Source organism: Indicator indicator, chromosome 20 (genome assembly GCF_027791375.1).
Source record: "Indicator indicator isolate 239-I01 chromosome 20, UM_Iind_1.1, whole genome shotgun sequence".
Lineage (NCBI taxonomy): Eukaryota > Metazoa > Chordata > Aves > Piciformes > Indicatoridae > Indicator > Indicator indicator.
In genome coordinates this window covers 12875674-12891804 of record NC_072029.1, presented here as the reverse complement: position 1 = coordinate 12891804, position 16131 = coordinate 12875674, and the positions used below count along the sequence as shown (strand labels likewise).

Here is a 16131-nt window from a genome sequence, read left to right as displayed (position 1 = left end):
TCCCCAGACCAGTATTTCTCTCATCCTGCATGCATAAGCTGTTGCTGTGATGTGTAATGAGTTGAAACTCCTTGAGTGGACTATCTGGGATATTATGGAATTAGCAAGTCACTTAGTGGGGACCTAAAAAATGCACCGTTAGGGTAGGCATGCAACATGCTTTAGCCTGTCTGCTAAGACTGATGGATTAAGGCATTCAAACAAAACCCTAGCCTAGCTGATTTTTGTCTGTTACATCCCAGTGAAGTAAAAGTAAACCTGCATTTTAAAATGAGGGAAAGAATTCATTGAGGACTATTAAATAGAAATGTATCATCTGTGAGTATCGGAGAGTTGCCAAGCCATGGACTATTGGAAATTTGGACACTTGTGTGGAACCATTGATGATATATATATATATATATTTTTTAATATCAATAGTCTTAGACATTAAACCACTGTCAAAACTGGGGTAGTGTTTATGGTGGGCCATGTCAGACTAATTGCTGACCTACTTGTGTTAATTGTACATTGCTTTTCCTTTGTCAACAGACTTTGTTAAGGATGTCACCGTGTTCCTTGGAGGTGTTTCCTTCATATATTTATATATGCTTTTATTATGCCATATTTGAACTTCTGAACACATATTTTCTTCTGAACACACACCCCCACACCCACCCCCCCATGCCTCTTCAGTCTGTTTCCAGAGACATTTACCAGGCTCTAAATGATGATAAATCAAAAGCGTGGCTACAATATTTGCAATCTTTTGTTTTGAAACATTTATTTTAATTACTTTAGATTCATCAAGTGAATTTGAAGTTAATCGTGTACCGTACCAGTCTGATCTAGCTTCTTTAAGGTAGAGGAGAAGGGCTTAAAGTGTGCATGTGCTTCATTCTGTTCCACTCTCCATTAGCCACGTAGAATCCCTAATTTAATAATAACAACAGTAACAATAGTAGTAAAATTGTGTGTTACATATAACATGTACATGATCCTGCTCCTCCTTTAAGGTTTATAGTCCTGTCACTGTCAGGTCAAAGTTATTTTAAAGCAACCCTCTTGAATGAAAGGCTGAGCTCCTTCCTGAGGCTGTATCTGATGCTTTAAATATTTTCTGATTCAAAAGTCTGCTTGGACTCTTATGTGGAAGCCGATCAAATGGAGGTTGAAGACAGCACTTCTGCAAGTAAAGCAAGTCTCTGAGATCTGGCATTCACTTACCTGGTTTATTTAGGAAGATTTAGGTTTGCAGTCCTGGCTTCACGGTAGTTAATGGCAGCTTCGTTGCTGACTTTGGTGGAGCCTAGATGACATCATTGTACTTTTTAAGTGTTGTTTCAGTGTGAAAAATATCATAAAATTGTGACAGATTTCTTTCCTCTCAAGCCTGTACTGGGCCTGCTTGGCTGACAAGTTTAAAACTGCTTTTCTGTTTGTCCTCAAAACCTAGCAGATGAATGTACAACGCAGACTTTATGTTTCTGATTCATGTATTGTCAGTGGGAAATCACATTTATGGGTTGTGTTTGGCCACCAAGTAAAAAGCTGAATGTGATATTGCTTAAATATAATGAAAGTCAGAAGCAGTTCTTGATTTTGAATATTATAAATTATAGAAAGGAGAAATGTGCAGAGCTTTTATTAGTTTCTTCTTGAGTACATATAGGAGTTAATGCTGTGCCAGATGATGGAGGGGTTTTTTGGTATTCCAAGCCTGTAAAACTGAACACATGTTAGTTTTTTTAATTAAAAGAAACAAAAAAACCCAAAATAAAACAAACCAACAAAAAACCCAATGTATTTGTTACTAACCAAATCGTAAGTTCACGTGGCCTCTAAAATACTCCCAATTTTGATGTTTTCTTCTCTCTTTTGTAGTAATACAAAATCCAGAGATGAAAGTTGTTCAAAATATTGGGTATTTTTCCAACCTACATTTTTAGTAGCATATTCTGTGATGCTTTAAGAATTATCTCCACCTCTAAAGCTGTATGCTGCTGATGTGGATGTGCTGAATGCTGGTAGAAAAATTTTGCTAGCTTTTTAAGTTGATATGATAGCTCCATAGTCCATATGAATTACCTGTTGGTGACATGAGACCACCACAAGTAATGTGAAGTTCAAAGATGATTTTACAATCATCTCAACACCAAAAGAAGTTATCCTTGCTTTTACTGTTTTTTATTCATTCATAGAACAGTTTGGGTTGGAAGGGACCTTAAAGATCACCCAGTTCCAACCCTCTTGCCATGGGCAGGGACACCTTCCACTAGACCAGGTTGCTCAAGGCCTCATCCACATGGCCTTGAATACATCCAGAAAGGGGGCATCCACGATGTCCCTGGGCAACCTGTTCCAGTGTCTCACCACCCTCACTGTAAAGAATTTCTTCCTAATATCCAGTCTGACTCTCCTTTGGGCAGTCTGTTCCAGGTAAAGCATTTTGATCAGCTTGCCAGTTTTAGCATAATCCTACATAACAATTCTCAATAATTAAAAGGATAAAGAAGTGGAGAGGAAAAAGAAGAAACACAAAGAAAAAGCTGAGCTGAGAGGTGAACATCAGAAACATCTGTAGAGGAGAAGGATAAATTAAGCTCAAGTGGCTAAAGATTGTAGCCTTTTTAACCAGTTTTCAGAATGAGGAGAGAGGTAGAAATTGGAGACTTGTATTTTTGCAATCTGTTGGGGAAAAAAGTTAATTAGGGAATATGGTGGCCAGAAATCTGGGCTCATTTTTAGGAGATAAAGAGAAAAGGAATTTAGGAGGGTGATGAAGGAAAGATTTCTGGGAATAGCTCTTTCTTTGGACGTTCCCAGGGTGAAAGCTTGCAGGGTGATTGGGTCCTGCTCCGGCCTGCTTCTGCTTCCCTGCTGGCATGCTGTGGTGGGGACAGAGCAGATGGAAAGCCTTCATTCGCCTGCTTCACTTCATTGCTCTTAGGAGTAAGGGTGCTGCCACAAGTGCAGTCTGTAAATACTTTTGGCTAAACCACGATTTCAAGGCTGCTTAAATTTCTCACTGCCTTGAAATGCACAAATATGGCTAGATTTTCATGAAAACCACTACACCAGCTGAGACAAAATTTATACTAAATGAATACAGAGAGCCAATATTTTTACCATGCGTTCTTGAATTCTCCCCATCTCCAGCTGCCAGAGGCATTAAATGGCCTGTAGGTTAATGGTAACATGGGAAAGTATGAGACCTATGGCAAAGCTTTAATTGCTATCAGATTTAATTTTTAAAAATAAAACTTGCTGGTGTTGGAAAATTTCTCTAGTGAGATTCCACCTGGAGTACTGCATCCAGTTCTGATGTCCCCAGCATAAGAGGGACATTGATCTGCTGCAGCAGGTCCAGAGGAGACCATGGAGAGGGTCAGAGGGCTGGAGCACTTCCCCTCTGGGAACAGGCTGAGAGAGTTGGGGCTATTGAGACTGGAGAAGAGAAAGCTCCAGGGAAACCTTATTGTGACTTTCCAGTACCTGAAGGGGCTTATAAGAAAGCCAGGAAGTGACTTTTTATAAGGGCATGTAGTGATAGGACAAAGGGGAATGGATTGCATCCTGAGAAGGGTAGATTTGGACTGGATATTAGGAAGAAATTCTTTACAGCGAGGGTGGTGTTGGCCAAAGTAAAATGAAGTTTCTCTAAGCTGTGCTGTATGGGGTTAATATTTTACACTAGACTGATTCAACTGTGAGGAATCAGAAAACGTGTGCCATTATATTTACTAATGGTAAACTCTTTAAAACTGTTATAGTTCTTGGACACAATCTGAAATTCAGATGGTCTGGCAGCTGCATCAATTTTTACTCAATTTTTTTGTTGTTGTTGGTTTTTTGGTGAACGATGTGTAGTTTTGTGGTAAATTTGAGAATATGGCAGCCTATATTATTTCTAACCAGAGGCTTAAATGCATAGCTATGTTTGTTGACACAAAAGCTGCGATTACACAAGTGGCTGAAGTCCCTACTGCTGCCAGATGTCCTTTGCTGAGAGCAGACTGCCATGCTGTACCCCTCACACAGAGCTGTGCCAGCATTCAGGTTAGCTAGCAGAGTGTATGTATTATGTCAATTGCTGTCAGATGAAAGGTTCTGTGGCTTCTCAGCCCAACATCACATCAAGGATCGACTAATTTAGTAGAACTAAAGCTGTTAAGGAAATTTAGTACTGCTAAGAAGTAGTGAGAAGCTTTCCTGCTAGCTGTTAGTTGCCTGTTGTGGAACACGGGTTCAAAGATGATTTTGCTTTGAAAATAGCACATTGGTTTAAAACAAGCCTAACCAAGCACCTGTGTGGTGAATTAATCTTAGGGATAAACTAAGAAATAGTTTTAGGTGTATCAAATAGTTTAATTTTCTAAACTGAGTTTTGAGATAAGATGATGTTCTCGACACTTTAAACTTTTGTATATTCCTGTATACCTCAATAGAGTTGTACCTCAGGTGTGAGTGTCTGCATGTGACTGATTGGTGTAGTGGGATTACTTGTTTTGAGTGTTAAACTTGAAATTCAGTCATGCAGTCAATCACAGCACTGAAATCATGTACTGGTATGTTAGTAGGCATCAGTGCTGGAATTGTAGCACTTTTGCTTCTACTTTCAAGACGCAGTATGAAAGGTTGAGATGCATGGTAATTAAGTGGTGTTTCCAGTAGTTTTAGGCATAACTGAGTTGAAAATAATCTTGGCTTCTGTTAACTCTTCAGCCTCTTAATGAGATAGTGTCACAGATTCACAGATTGGTTGGGGTTGGAACAGACCTGTGGAGATCGTCAAGTCTGATACCCCTACCAAGGAAGGTTCACCTGGAGAAGGGCACCCAGGAATGTGTCCAGGCAGATATTGAATATCTCCAGAGATGGAGACTCCACCACCTCTCTGGACAGTCCCATCCAGAGCTCCATCACCCTTAAATTAAAGAAGTTCCTCTTCATGTTAAGATGGAACTTCTCATGTTCAGCAACCAGAGTTAGAAAAAACACTTTGGGAAACACAAGATAGCAGCTTACACTTGGGATAACATCCTGCAGAGGGACAGAGTTTGGACTCTTGGGGCTGCCCAAGGACAGGTTGATGACTGTTCCAGGATCCATTTGAGGACAGGCTGATGACTCTGGGAGCTGTGTGAAGACAGGCTGATGGCTGATCTCAGGATCTGCTCCTTCTGCAGATGTAAAATGTCACTTGTAGTATTCCTTTGCCATCTCTCCCCAGAGCCTTGACTCTCTTAACCTTGTAAGCTGTAACTAAAGAGTTAAACATGGCAAGTGTGCCTAGTGACATCCTAGTGCTGGAATGAGTTCTTTCCTGCCTGCCTGCCAGGTACTTGCTATTGCCTTCTCTAGGCTTGATGAAGATCAACATAGAAACGTTGAAGACTCATCATGTGGTGTCTGTACAAAGGACCAGTCAATTAGTCAAGGTCATTCAAGGTGTTGCTGGACGAGCCAAGAGCTGTTGAAAAAAATACAAATGTCATATTTGTATGAGCTTTCCACAAGCTGCTTATTAATTTATGCTTGATAGGCCACTTTAAATCAGTTGTGTGTGTGTGTTATTCTTGCAGATAATAGGAGAGCTCTCGAATACGCCTGAAAGTACATTTTATGAACTTTGCAAGCATCCTTGTTGACACAGCATCTCGTTAACTACATTGAGGGGTTCGATTTTGGAGCAGCTTTGATGAGCTGTACAAGAAAGAGCTCTGCTGCAGCAGCCTTGCCCTGTGTGAATGCAAATAGGGATCATCCATTTAACTTGTAATGGTATGTGGTATGCTAAATCTGAAATACACATGTTGAGACAATTCCTAAAAGACCCATAACTGCTTCAAACAACTGCGGATTCTTTAGCTCCAGAAGCCAAGTTCCAAAACTAAAGACTTTTCCGTTTTGAAGGAAATAATATTTTTGAAAGTGGTGGGCTTAAATGATTACTCCCTTTCAACATTTTCTGTCATAACATTGTTTTAAGGTGGGTTAACAAATTACTGCAGCTTGGAGGAATAAAAATTAGGTACAACTTCTAAGTTAAAAGACTGTATTGCCCTGAGCGGGTATATAATCTTTTCTTTGAGGGACATGTACCACAAAATTCTTGTTTTCATTAGGTAAAAAATAGAACATTGACATTTCTATTGCTGTGCCATCTGTAAGAATTTCAACATTTGATTTTTTTTTTTTTGTGAATTGGCAAATAAATCAAACCAGATCTTTTTTTTTTTCCCCAAGATGTCAATCACTTGCATGTCATGATTACCCAGGTACTCAGTATTCTGTACCTTTGAAACTTTTTTTTTCTTTTGAAGCACTAAACTGCAAAATTAAAAAAAAAAAAAAGGCATGTGCTGGAATGAGTTAATCACTCTGGTTCTACAAAGAAAAATTGTTAGTCTTTAACTTTCTGCAGTGTCAGGAAGCCCATATATTTGGTGGAATTACTTAAGAGAACATAAAAAAGAACTATTTGTAGCACATAAAATTGAGCACATAGTGGTCTTTTTACAGCTGGAGCCTGATAGGACGGTGCAGTGTGTCTGTCCTAAGGCATGTGTACTGCATATGTTTTTATTTGAACTTGTGCATAAATACTGATCTCAAACTTCAGAATGAAATAATTTGGTGTTAGTGACTGATTTTATTATGCAGCAGCAAGGATGTCAGACTGAGTGTTTCTGCTGTGATGCTGTTTGCTTTTGTGTAAGGCAAGGGTTGTCTGAGCCTTTATAGAACTGTAAAGTATAGTTCAAATGTGAAAAAATGTCAGCTTGTTATAAATGGCAGCAAATGGTGCTGATTATTTTACCTTTGACAAAGTGGAAAATTTAAAGGTTGGTGTGTCCCATTTTATTAATACAATAAAACTTTACAGTGTTGTTCTGGGCTTAGATATATGTTCTTTAGTGTTTATTGTCCCTCTGTTACTGTTAAAATTTTTGATTTGAAGTCTGGCATCATTATTCAGAATGCTAATTCAGGAAATTAATTAACATATGAAAGCAAATGCACATCCATTTGTCTCGTTTCTCTCCTTACACTAACCAAAACAACGTTGGTGTTTTCTTGTAATATGCAAGAGTGATGGAATGCAGAGACCATATTTTTTTATCATTTAGCACTAGTTTATAGCTTCCACAGACTTGTCCTAATAATGAAGCTATGAAGGATATGACAAGAATGGTGATATTAAATTTCTCTAGACTAACAGTAAATTTTTCCATTCTGATGTCAAGAATGTAGAGCATCTGGAATCTGCAGTGTTCAGTACGGGAACACTTTCATCAATTGCTTGGCCATTTATTCTTCTCCTAGGAACAAGCAGGCTTCTACAGAGTATAATACTACGAAGGAAGCAATTTTCTGGAACTGGAAAAATTCTTTGTGTCTCGTTGTTTCTGATTTAAAAGCTTTCCATTGCTGCTTAGTCTGAAATTGTATTGCATGTGCAAATTCAGCATACACATTTAAATTGGAATTGCCATTATACACTTTGTTTTTCAGGTCAAATGAAAGTAAATTGTATTAATTAAGCTTAGGAAAAACTAAAGATACTCTGAGGAGGAGAACTGTTTAATGTTTTAAAAGAACAAATTGAAATTTATCTCTTACCTTTTAAAGCAGGGACAGTGCTGGGTTTTCAAATATAGGCTGGATTTTTCCCTTGAAATTATTTCCTTAGTCCAAGCTGGCAGACTGCTATAAGCTGTATTCTGCAGCCATTTTATCTTGCTCTTCCAACAAGTCCAAAATCATCAGAGTAGTTTTTCTACCCAGGACAAGCTATTATAAATTTTAGTTTCACATTCTGTGCGTGTATTTAGACTATCTAAATGTGTATGGTTTGTATGCACTGTTTCTGTAGGCAAGGGTATCTAGTCATTGGTTTTCAATTCCTTGTGTTGCTTTTCCTGGCCAAACCAAATTCCATGAAAAGTGTATTTTATGTCCAGTATTTATTTAGTACTTTTAAATTTCTTTATTCTCCAACCAGGTGATCAGTTTTAATAGGTTATATAAACACCTTTGAACAAACCCTTTCACTCTTAGAAGAGTTTTATAGTATTCTTCTATGCAAAGCTTGTCTCCTTTTATTTACATTCCCATGCTATAGGCTTTTACTTGCTTCACACAAGTTTTAGGCACTGTACTTAATTTATGTAATATGGATAGAAATAGCAGTGTACTAAGATCTAAAATGAGGAGCTCCCTTGTTTACCTGAAACTGACTTCTTTTAGAAAGAGCTTTTTCTCCTCTTTCAATGATTTGTGAATGTCAAGGATGATCACATTGTGATCTATTTGGGGTTTTTTGTTCGTTGTTTTGTTTGTTTGTGGGTTTTCCCCCTTATTTGTAGGACTGACTGGACATACTTGCCCTCTTATATTTGCAAACCAGTTTAGATGTCTGTTTAAGCTCACTGTTAATTTGCTTTTACAAATCAAAGTTAATGAGTTTTTCGTGTGTAAGTCATGTTTACTTTAGTGAATATTGACACCTGAAGGATCCTGATACTAGAAAATCCCAGTGGGCATATGATTTCTTTTAGAGATTAAAGCTGGTTAAATTTAGGCAAATCAGACTTTTTAAAAAATGACAAGATCCTCATTGGAATACCAGCAGTGTATTAAAAAAGGCATATTTTTGTCTTTTTAAAAAATTATTATTATTTGGGGGGGGGGTTGTTGTTTATTTTGCAGGTCTCTTTATAGTGCTGCAAACATCAGGCATTAAAGAGAAAAAAAAACCACAAAGAAACAAACAAACAAACCCAAAGCAACCCCCAAAGCCAAAAATAAACAAACCAACCACAAAACCAAACAAAAAAAAGAGCCAAACAGGCTTTTTTTTCCCTGGGCTTTTCACCATTTTTATTTTTTTTTTTAAACAAAATGTCAACATATTTTTTTAAAGGTTTTTTTATATGTTTATTTAAATTGTGAGCATCTTCACAAAAGTGTGTACATAAATGTTTTATTTCCTTTTTGTAAGAGGTCTGTGCATGTCATATGACTCAAGGAGTTGGGACTTAAAACAGAAACAACAAATTGAGACCAAGAGCACAAGCAAGACCTTGCAGCCATGGGCTTACAACTGTAACATTCAGTTCTGTGGTGCTGAGGCACAGCTCATTCCATGGCTTATGTTACAGACATGAATCCTTAATTTAGGAAACAGTTCATCTGAACATAGGGGGTATAGGTATGGCCTTATTGCAAGTTAATTTTTGGTGGGAATCATGGTGTTGGGTGGACTTTTGGGCTCAATGATCTTGAAGGACTTTTTCAACTTTAATGAGTCTATGATTCTGTGATTCCCCAGGGGAGCTGCACAGACTGGATGCACTGCTGTCAAGGCTGGAGTAGTGCACTAGGAACATGGGTACTCATTTCTTTAGGAGGGACAATTCAAAGCTGTATGAATAAGTGGAGTGCACAGGCACTTTTGAGCTGAGTATGGAAACCCTGATGTGTGCAAGCATCTGCAGGGTTAGTCAGTCCTGGAGTGCTGGCAGGCAGGAATTTTTTTCTGGGAGTTTTGTGCATAACACTTAAGTCTCATTATAGGCAGATTCAGTCTCACCCTTTGTCACTGCTATAACAGTTAATCCATCAGAAACATGAACTTTCATTTTATTTTCACTGGGGATGTAATTATCAAAGCTTTGAGGAGCAGGTTACAAGAGTAGAATAACTTTATAGGTGAAATTTAAGCAGATCTGATGGATCCAGGAAGAGGAAGTTTTGTCTGTTACTCATTTTTTATTTGAAGGGAGTAGCTGAAGTTGATGTTTTCTTTCTTCTGAATGGCACCTGTGAGCTGGGCTTAAGCAGTTATCATAGAATCATAGAATGACTTAGGTGGGAAAGGGCCTCAGGCATCATCACCTCCCTGCCATGCGCAGGAACGCCTCTCAACTAGATTTGGTTGCCCAAGGCATCATCCAATTTGGCCTTAAATGTCTCCAAGGAGGGGGCATCTCTAACCACTCTGGGCAGCCTATTCCAGAGTATCCACCACTCTCATACTGAAGAATTGTTTCCTAAGATCCAGTCTATACCTATTCTCCCTCAGCTTAAAACCATTCCCCCTGGTCCTGTTGCTAGACACCCTTATGAAAAGTCCCTCTCCAGCTTTCCTGCAGCCTCTCTTCAGGTATTGGAAGGCATCATTAAAGTCCCCCTGGAGTCTTTTCTCCAGGCTGAACAAGCCCAGCTCCCTCACCCTGTTCTCATAGAGGTTATGCCACAGTGTAGCTGACATTGAACCTTCTGTTCCATTTTCTAACAACTTTCAGGTTATTCAGAAGTAAATGTATTTGTAGTAAGAGAAATGGCTATGTGCAGAAATAGAAGGCTGAGTGTAAAGACTTTTTATTTTCTTAGTGCAAATGTTTTGAAAGCATAAATTGCCTGATAAAAATAACTGGTTTTGCTAAGTGTTGAAGTTCTAATAGTCCAGAAAGTTGGAGCCAAGAGCCCCATTCGAATTTCTTTTCTCTGAGTGTCATCTCAATCACTGACTGTGTCTTTGCTAGGTAAGGCTCAGTGTTTTTTTTCTGCCATGCAGAACTGCAGTGGTTTAAGTTGTATCCTTTTATTGCAGTATTTCTGAAGCATAAACAAGAGCAGATTTAAATAAAAGCAAGATTCTAATAGAGGTGAATGTCAGCCACCAAAAACGCTTGAACCACAAAAGAATGTATTTGGAAGGAACTTTTCTTTCCAGAACATTATAGTGAGAGGCAGTAAAAATACAAAAATGTGAAATGGTCGGATCCCGAAGGTGCTGTATGTCATTTTGGAATGGGAATGTAGGGCCTGGAAAGGTTGTGAAATTATGTCTCCCAGTAAACAGTCTAAATAATAAGTTTTAGGGAGATAATAGGCATAAAATGATAGGTAAGCTATAACTTAGAACATTGTTCTTTACCAGTAGAATATCTTGTAAATTTGTCCTTGTGATGAACAGCAGCACTTACTCAGACTAAAAATAATAACGGGACCGTGTATCTTGGATCCCAGGAGACCACTGGTGTTTTTGTAGACAGCAGACAGGAGAAAAAGGCATTTTGTCCTTTTTACCCCAAGTAATCCCACTGGAAAATTAAACATGTGCTATGAATTGATATCAACTCATGCCAGGTTACCTCCCTAAAGAGGACTGCTGCAAACACTGTTGCTCCATTTCTTGGACAGCAGTTTGATGGCCTGTGTGCATGATGGATATTTTATGCCGTATGCTACTGAGGAACAGTGTGCTACTGTCTGCCCCTCGGAGACCGCAGGTGAGGTGTGCCACAAATATCTGGGAGCAGCAATTGCTTTAACCCTATGGAGAATCTCAAATACCTGCAAGTTCAAACTGTTACTGAAATACTTCTCTGTGTGTGCGTGTCTGGGAAGACTGCTTTGGTTTGGGGTTTTAAGGTTGAATCATGCAAAACAGAGCAGCTCCTTTTGTCTTGCTGTGGATTCCTACTGAGCACGAGATAAAAAACCCAACCAAGCAATTTATTAGCAAGAAGTATTTAGAGAAACCATGAACCTTTTTTTAATAGACCACCCTATCCAGTTTCTGTTCTTTTAAGGAAGTTTTTCCTATTCATGACTCATTTCACTCTTTGGCTAACATCAAGGGAAATGGAATAACGATTAAGCAAAGGAATGTATGGGGTTTTTTTCTGGTTTTGTCCTTTTTTTCAAAACCTTTATGCATTTTCTGCATAACCTTGTGTAAATATATGTGGATATAGAAGCCTGACAACTGTGACAAGGTAAAAAGTACACTGTTAATACTTGCTTCTTAGTATTTTTTTTTTTAATGCTCTACAAGTTAATGTGATGCTGGATACTCCAGACTCCCAGTTCAGTTAAAATGACATGCTCCAGGCAGCCAATTACACAGAACTGTTAAGTGAAATTAATGAGATCACCCCTAGATTACACTTTGTGTTTTATTTTCATTTTATAGGTCTGTACGAGCTGCTGGCTGCATTGCCAGCCCAGCTGCAGCCACATGTGGACAGCCAGGAAGACCTGACCTTCCTCTGGGATATGTTTGGTGAAAAAAGCCTTCATTCACTGGTGAAGGTAAACCACATTTAAGTCAGATTCTCTTCGAGAAGAGCATATGGAAAAATGTTTTGAGCGCCATCTAGTAAACCAGCGATCAAACTGTTGCTCAGTGAAAACAAAACAGCCTTGTTTCAACTCTGTTTCTGTCAGGGGTGGAAGTTGTTAAATGAGATTCAACCAAAAATACATAGATGATTTCATTTAAGAGTGATGTTTTGGCAGTGCAATGCTAATGCAGCAAACATATGTTGTTTGCCCTTGTTTAAAAAAAAAAAAAAAAGAAAGAAAAAGAGTACGAAATAGTAGCAGGAAATCTGAGCCTTCTTTATGGTCAACATTCAAGACCTGGAGTTTAGCTTAAATAAATAAATGTTCACAGCAAAAATTAGAAGGGATATATTTTCTGAGGTCAAGTATGGCAACAGTTCAGTAGCCACATTAATTTAAAATAATTTCCTTTAACAAAGTCAACTGAAATTCTAGTAAGCTGTTTCTTTTACTGGCTTGCTTCCATTTAAAATTGTGTTTTGCACATAAATATGTTGGACTAAAGTACAACCTAAAATAAGTTTGGAAGAATACTTGAGTTAAGTGTCCTCCTATGAAAATGATCAGCAGCAAGAAATCAAAGCATGCTGTGGCAGTGTGCAGAGCTACCCTGATCATGTTAATACTGCTTATAGGGACCAATCAGCTGGTTAGATATGTTGCACTCCTATAAAATGTGTGTCTTCAGTCTCTAGTACAGATCTGGAAGGAAATTCTGAGGTCTCAGATGAGTCAGGAGGTGGTAGTAACCTCTGTCATAAATATATCCAGACTCACACATAATTGAGCAGAATTTGTCAGTTGCTGATCTAGAGGAAGCTTAGCGTTGGGATTATTTTGATGGGGGTTTGAAAGAGTTGCCTTCTTCCATTTCTTTCAGCTATCTTTTCCTGGAAAAATATGTAACAGTGTTGATAACTGGCTAAAATTGTTTTCAAAATAGCTGAGAATTTACATATAAAAGTAACACAAGTACTGCTGGTCCCTGCTTACTGCAGGATGGTTCAACTAGATGACCTTTAAAAGTCTCTTCCAACCCAGTGCATTCTATGATTCTATGATTTTACTCTCTGGCAACTGATAACACAAATGCAACAGCCAGGGGAACAGTGCTTGGCTGTACTTGCTGGCCTAAAGAATTGCATCAAATCTCTGAAGTGCAGTGGTTCCTAGGCTCCTTACTGCTTTGCTGCAGCAGTCGGTTCAGGTGGCTTAGAAGGTGACTGCAAGAGGAACACCAGTCATCTTCCTACTACAAGCTGACAGTGGTGTGCATGTAAGCAAAATGTTAGTCTAGTTGGGAAATTAATTTTCATTCTGGGTTGAGAATTAAAGCCGGCTGGATGGAAAAGGAGTGAAAGGAGTGAAACATTGACATTTCAGCACTTGTTTTCATTTTCTATTGAGGCAAAACCTAAACCTCTTCAAACTCCTTCACTTGCTCTCTTGTCCCTTCCTCCAAAAGAAGACAAAGGTAAAATGACAGTAATTGATTTGTTCACCTTAAGTATACTCTCTGGAAAGCTGCCTCTCCTATGAGATCTCCTAGTTACTATGTTGCTTGTTCTTGTAGGGTGGATTGATCTTTCTGGTTTCAACCAAAAAAATTAATGAGAAAGCTTTCTTGAGACAAAATTTTGGAGAACAGTGAATGGCCACTTTATTGCAGTTAGAATCTGAAGGCATTGAAGTATTCCAACCATCTTTGTTATTTATCTTGTATGTTTTAGCTCCAGGTATGAAATGGATGCATAAATCTGACCCTGTGAATACTTCTTTTAATGTCCTATGAAGTCTTATACCATCTTAAAATACACTTAATTCTTGAAAGTGCACTTCTTTAATGTGCCACATTGAATTGCATTCAAAAAGTTTTTTAATTTAAGAATTGAGACTATTAAGAGCATCTGGTCTGACCCAGTGCATATCCCATGCTGTCAAACCTCACCTTTTGGTTTCTGTGGAGGTCATGTATAGAAAGAAGGGCATGAGGGGCTTTCAAAAGGTTATCTAGTTCATATCCCTGCCCCAAGATGGGCTTAACTGTATCTGAAGCTCATGGCATTTCTTTGACTTTTAAGACATTTTTAGAAGGATTATTCAGTATCCTATCAAGTTTCAGAGCAGGCAGTCCATAGCCTTTTTGGAAGAAAGCAGTAAAAAACAGAACCCCATCTGCCATGGTTTTCCCTGTTATAAGGCAGCAGAAGTGCCAAATCTTCATTCTGGTGTCTCATTTGAAAGACTATTTTTCCTAGCAATAACTTCTTAAACTCAACTGTACTTGCAAAGACAAATGTTTTTAATTCCTCAGGCAGAGAATGATGACAGATATTTTATAATAATAATAATAATAATTAAAATGACTTAGAGCCAAGGATGTTGCAGTCCCAGTATGTGTCAGTTTTGGAAGAAAATCAGCATGAGTACCCTACTAATTAGGCACTAATATATCTCTATTTAAGATAGACACTTCTCTGATGTTCTTACCTTACTATTCAATAATTTCAAATGTTAGAAAAAAGTTTTTTTTTCTAAGTTATAAAATTGATAAAATGCTCCAAATTGTTTGAAAAGTTTAAGCATAAAACGAACTCTCTACTTTTCCTGCAGATACTCTAAGTTTTATGGTTATTTAATTATCATAGTATTTTCTGCATGGTTGTACACTATGGCATACAGCTTGCTATTCTGGCTCCCATAACATTGAAAAGAAAGAAAAGAAAACAACAAAAACCTTGTCTTGGGAGTTCTCTTCATTCAGTGTTGTTGGACAGAAATCTCTTTGTGAACTTGGATCAGCCTGAGCTGTTCTGAGAAGTTAGGAATGGAAAAGTTGTATTAGATCATCTAGTCCATTCCCCTGCAAATACTGGATTGTTCCCTACAGTACATTCCTATTGTAGTAAGTAAAACCAGCACAGACTGATGCAACTGTTCTTACTGTCACTTTTCTCAATAAAGGAATCTGTTGATTAAATTTTAGTTTGCAATGTATAGAGAGGAGGGAGCCCACACCCGTTATTGAAGGTTTGGAAGAGAAAGCTGGCTCTGGATAGTGAATGTTTAAAATTTGTCTCTGCTTCCCTCAATTTGTTACTTCCTTGTCTTATTACATGACTCTCTCAAGTTCTACCAAAAGTCTTCAGCCATCTCATCACCTTTTATATAGCAGAGATCCCAGTAATTCTTAGAGATTTGTCGAAAAGAAACATGAAGAGATGATCCTGTGGGGTCATTACCAGCACTAACATAGCTGAAACCTGAAATAGTGCACATGGGCTCTGCCTGGATTTTTTTCTTAGAGGAGCAGAAGGGATAAAAAAATATCTGTTCTAATGACTCGTTTAGCTTATTTTTAGAGGAGCTGCAAGAATTTCCATGTGCATTTGCTTGCTGTTAGTGCACCACACACGTTTTACTGTTTGTCTGCTTAGCTTCAGGACAAAATTTCTACTTGTACTGTTGCCTTAAAACATTTCTGGTTGTGGATGTAATGCTCAAGAACTGAGTAAGCTTATCTGTTGGGCTGCTACCGAAATGTTTCTTAACCAGTTGCAGTTTACTGATTGATTTTGGCCAGCTCAGAGCACACACAGTTCTTTAGCCTGTACTGTACATTATGTAAAAGAAGCCACAGCAAGTGGTGTTGCTGTTGCTCTTGATAGGGAAGAGTTTGTACATCCAAAAAGCAGTACGTGGCACTGGAAAAGAAAAAAACTACTGCAGAAGTAAGGAATATTTGGTGAATCTAGTCTAATTTTGTTATAACTGTGTAGTTTTTTGGTAGCTGGCCCTGCAGTCCTGAATTTATGCTAATTTTCTGTTAATTCCACCTGGGTATGACTTAGCTTGAAGTTCTGGGAAATGATTTTGTGTGTGCTAATGTTTGTCCATGTCAATGGCTACCAACTTTCAAAAGATTAAAGAGTCGAGTGTCGTCCTGGTGGAATTTCTTTGGCATGTGAATTTAATCATATCACAGAATCACAGAATGTTAGGGGTTGGAAG

General features: G+C 38.2%; 1 protein-coding gene across 1 annotated transcript in view; it reads left to right on the top strand.

The window, feature by feature from the left end:
• The first annotated feature begins 11200 nt into the window (after positions 1–11200).
• Positions 11201–16131, top strand: part of MPP7 (MAGUK p55 scaffold protein 7) — an 83438-nt gene continuing 78507 nt past the window's right edge. Inside the window, exons 1-2 of the mRNA XM_054389978.1 lie at positions 11201–11282; positions 11969–12087. Of these exons, the coding sequence (XP_054245953.1) occupies positions 11201–11282; positions 11969–12087 (201 nt within the window). The remainder of the gene's footprint in view (positions 11283–11968; positions 12088–16131) is intronic.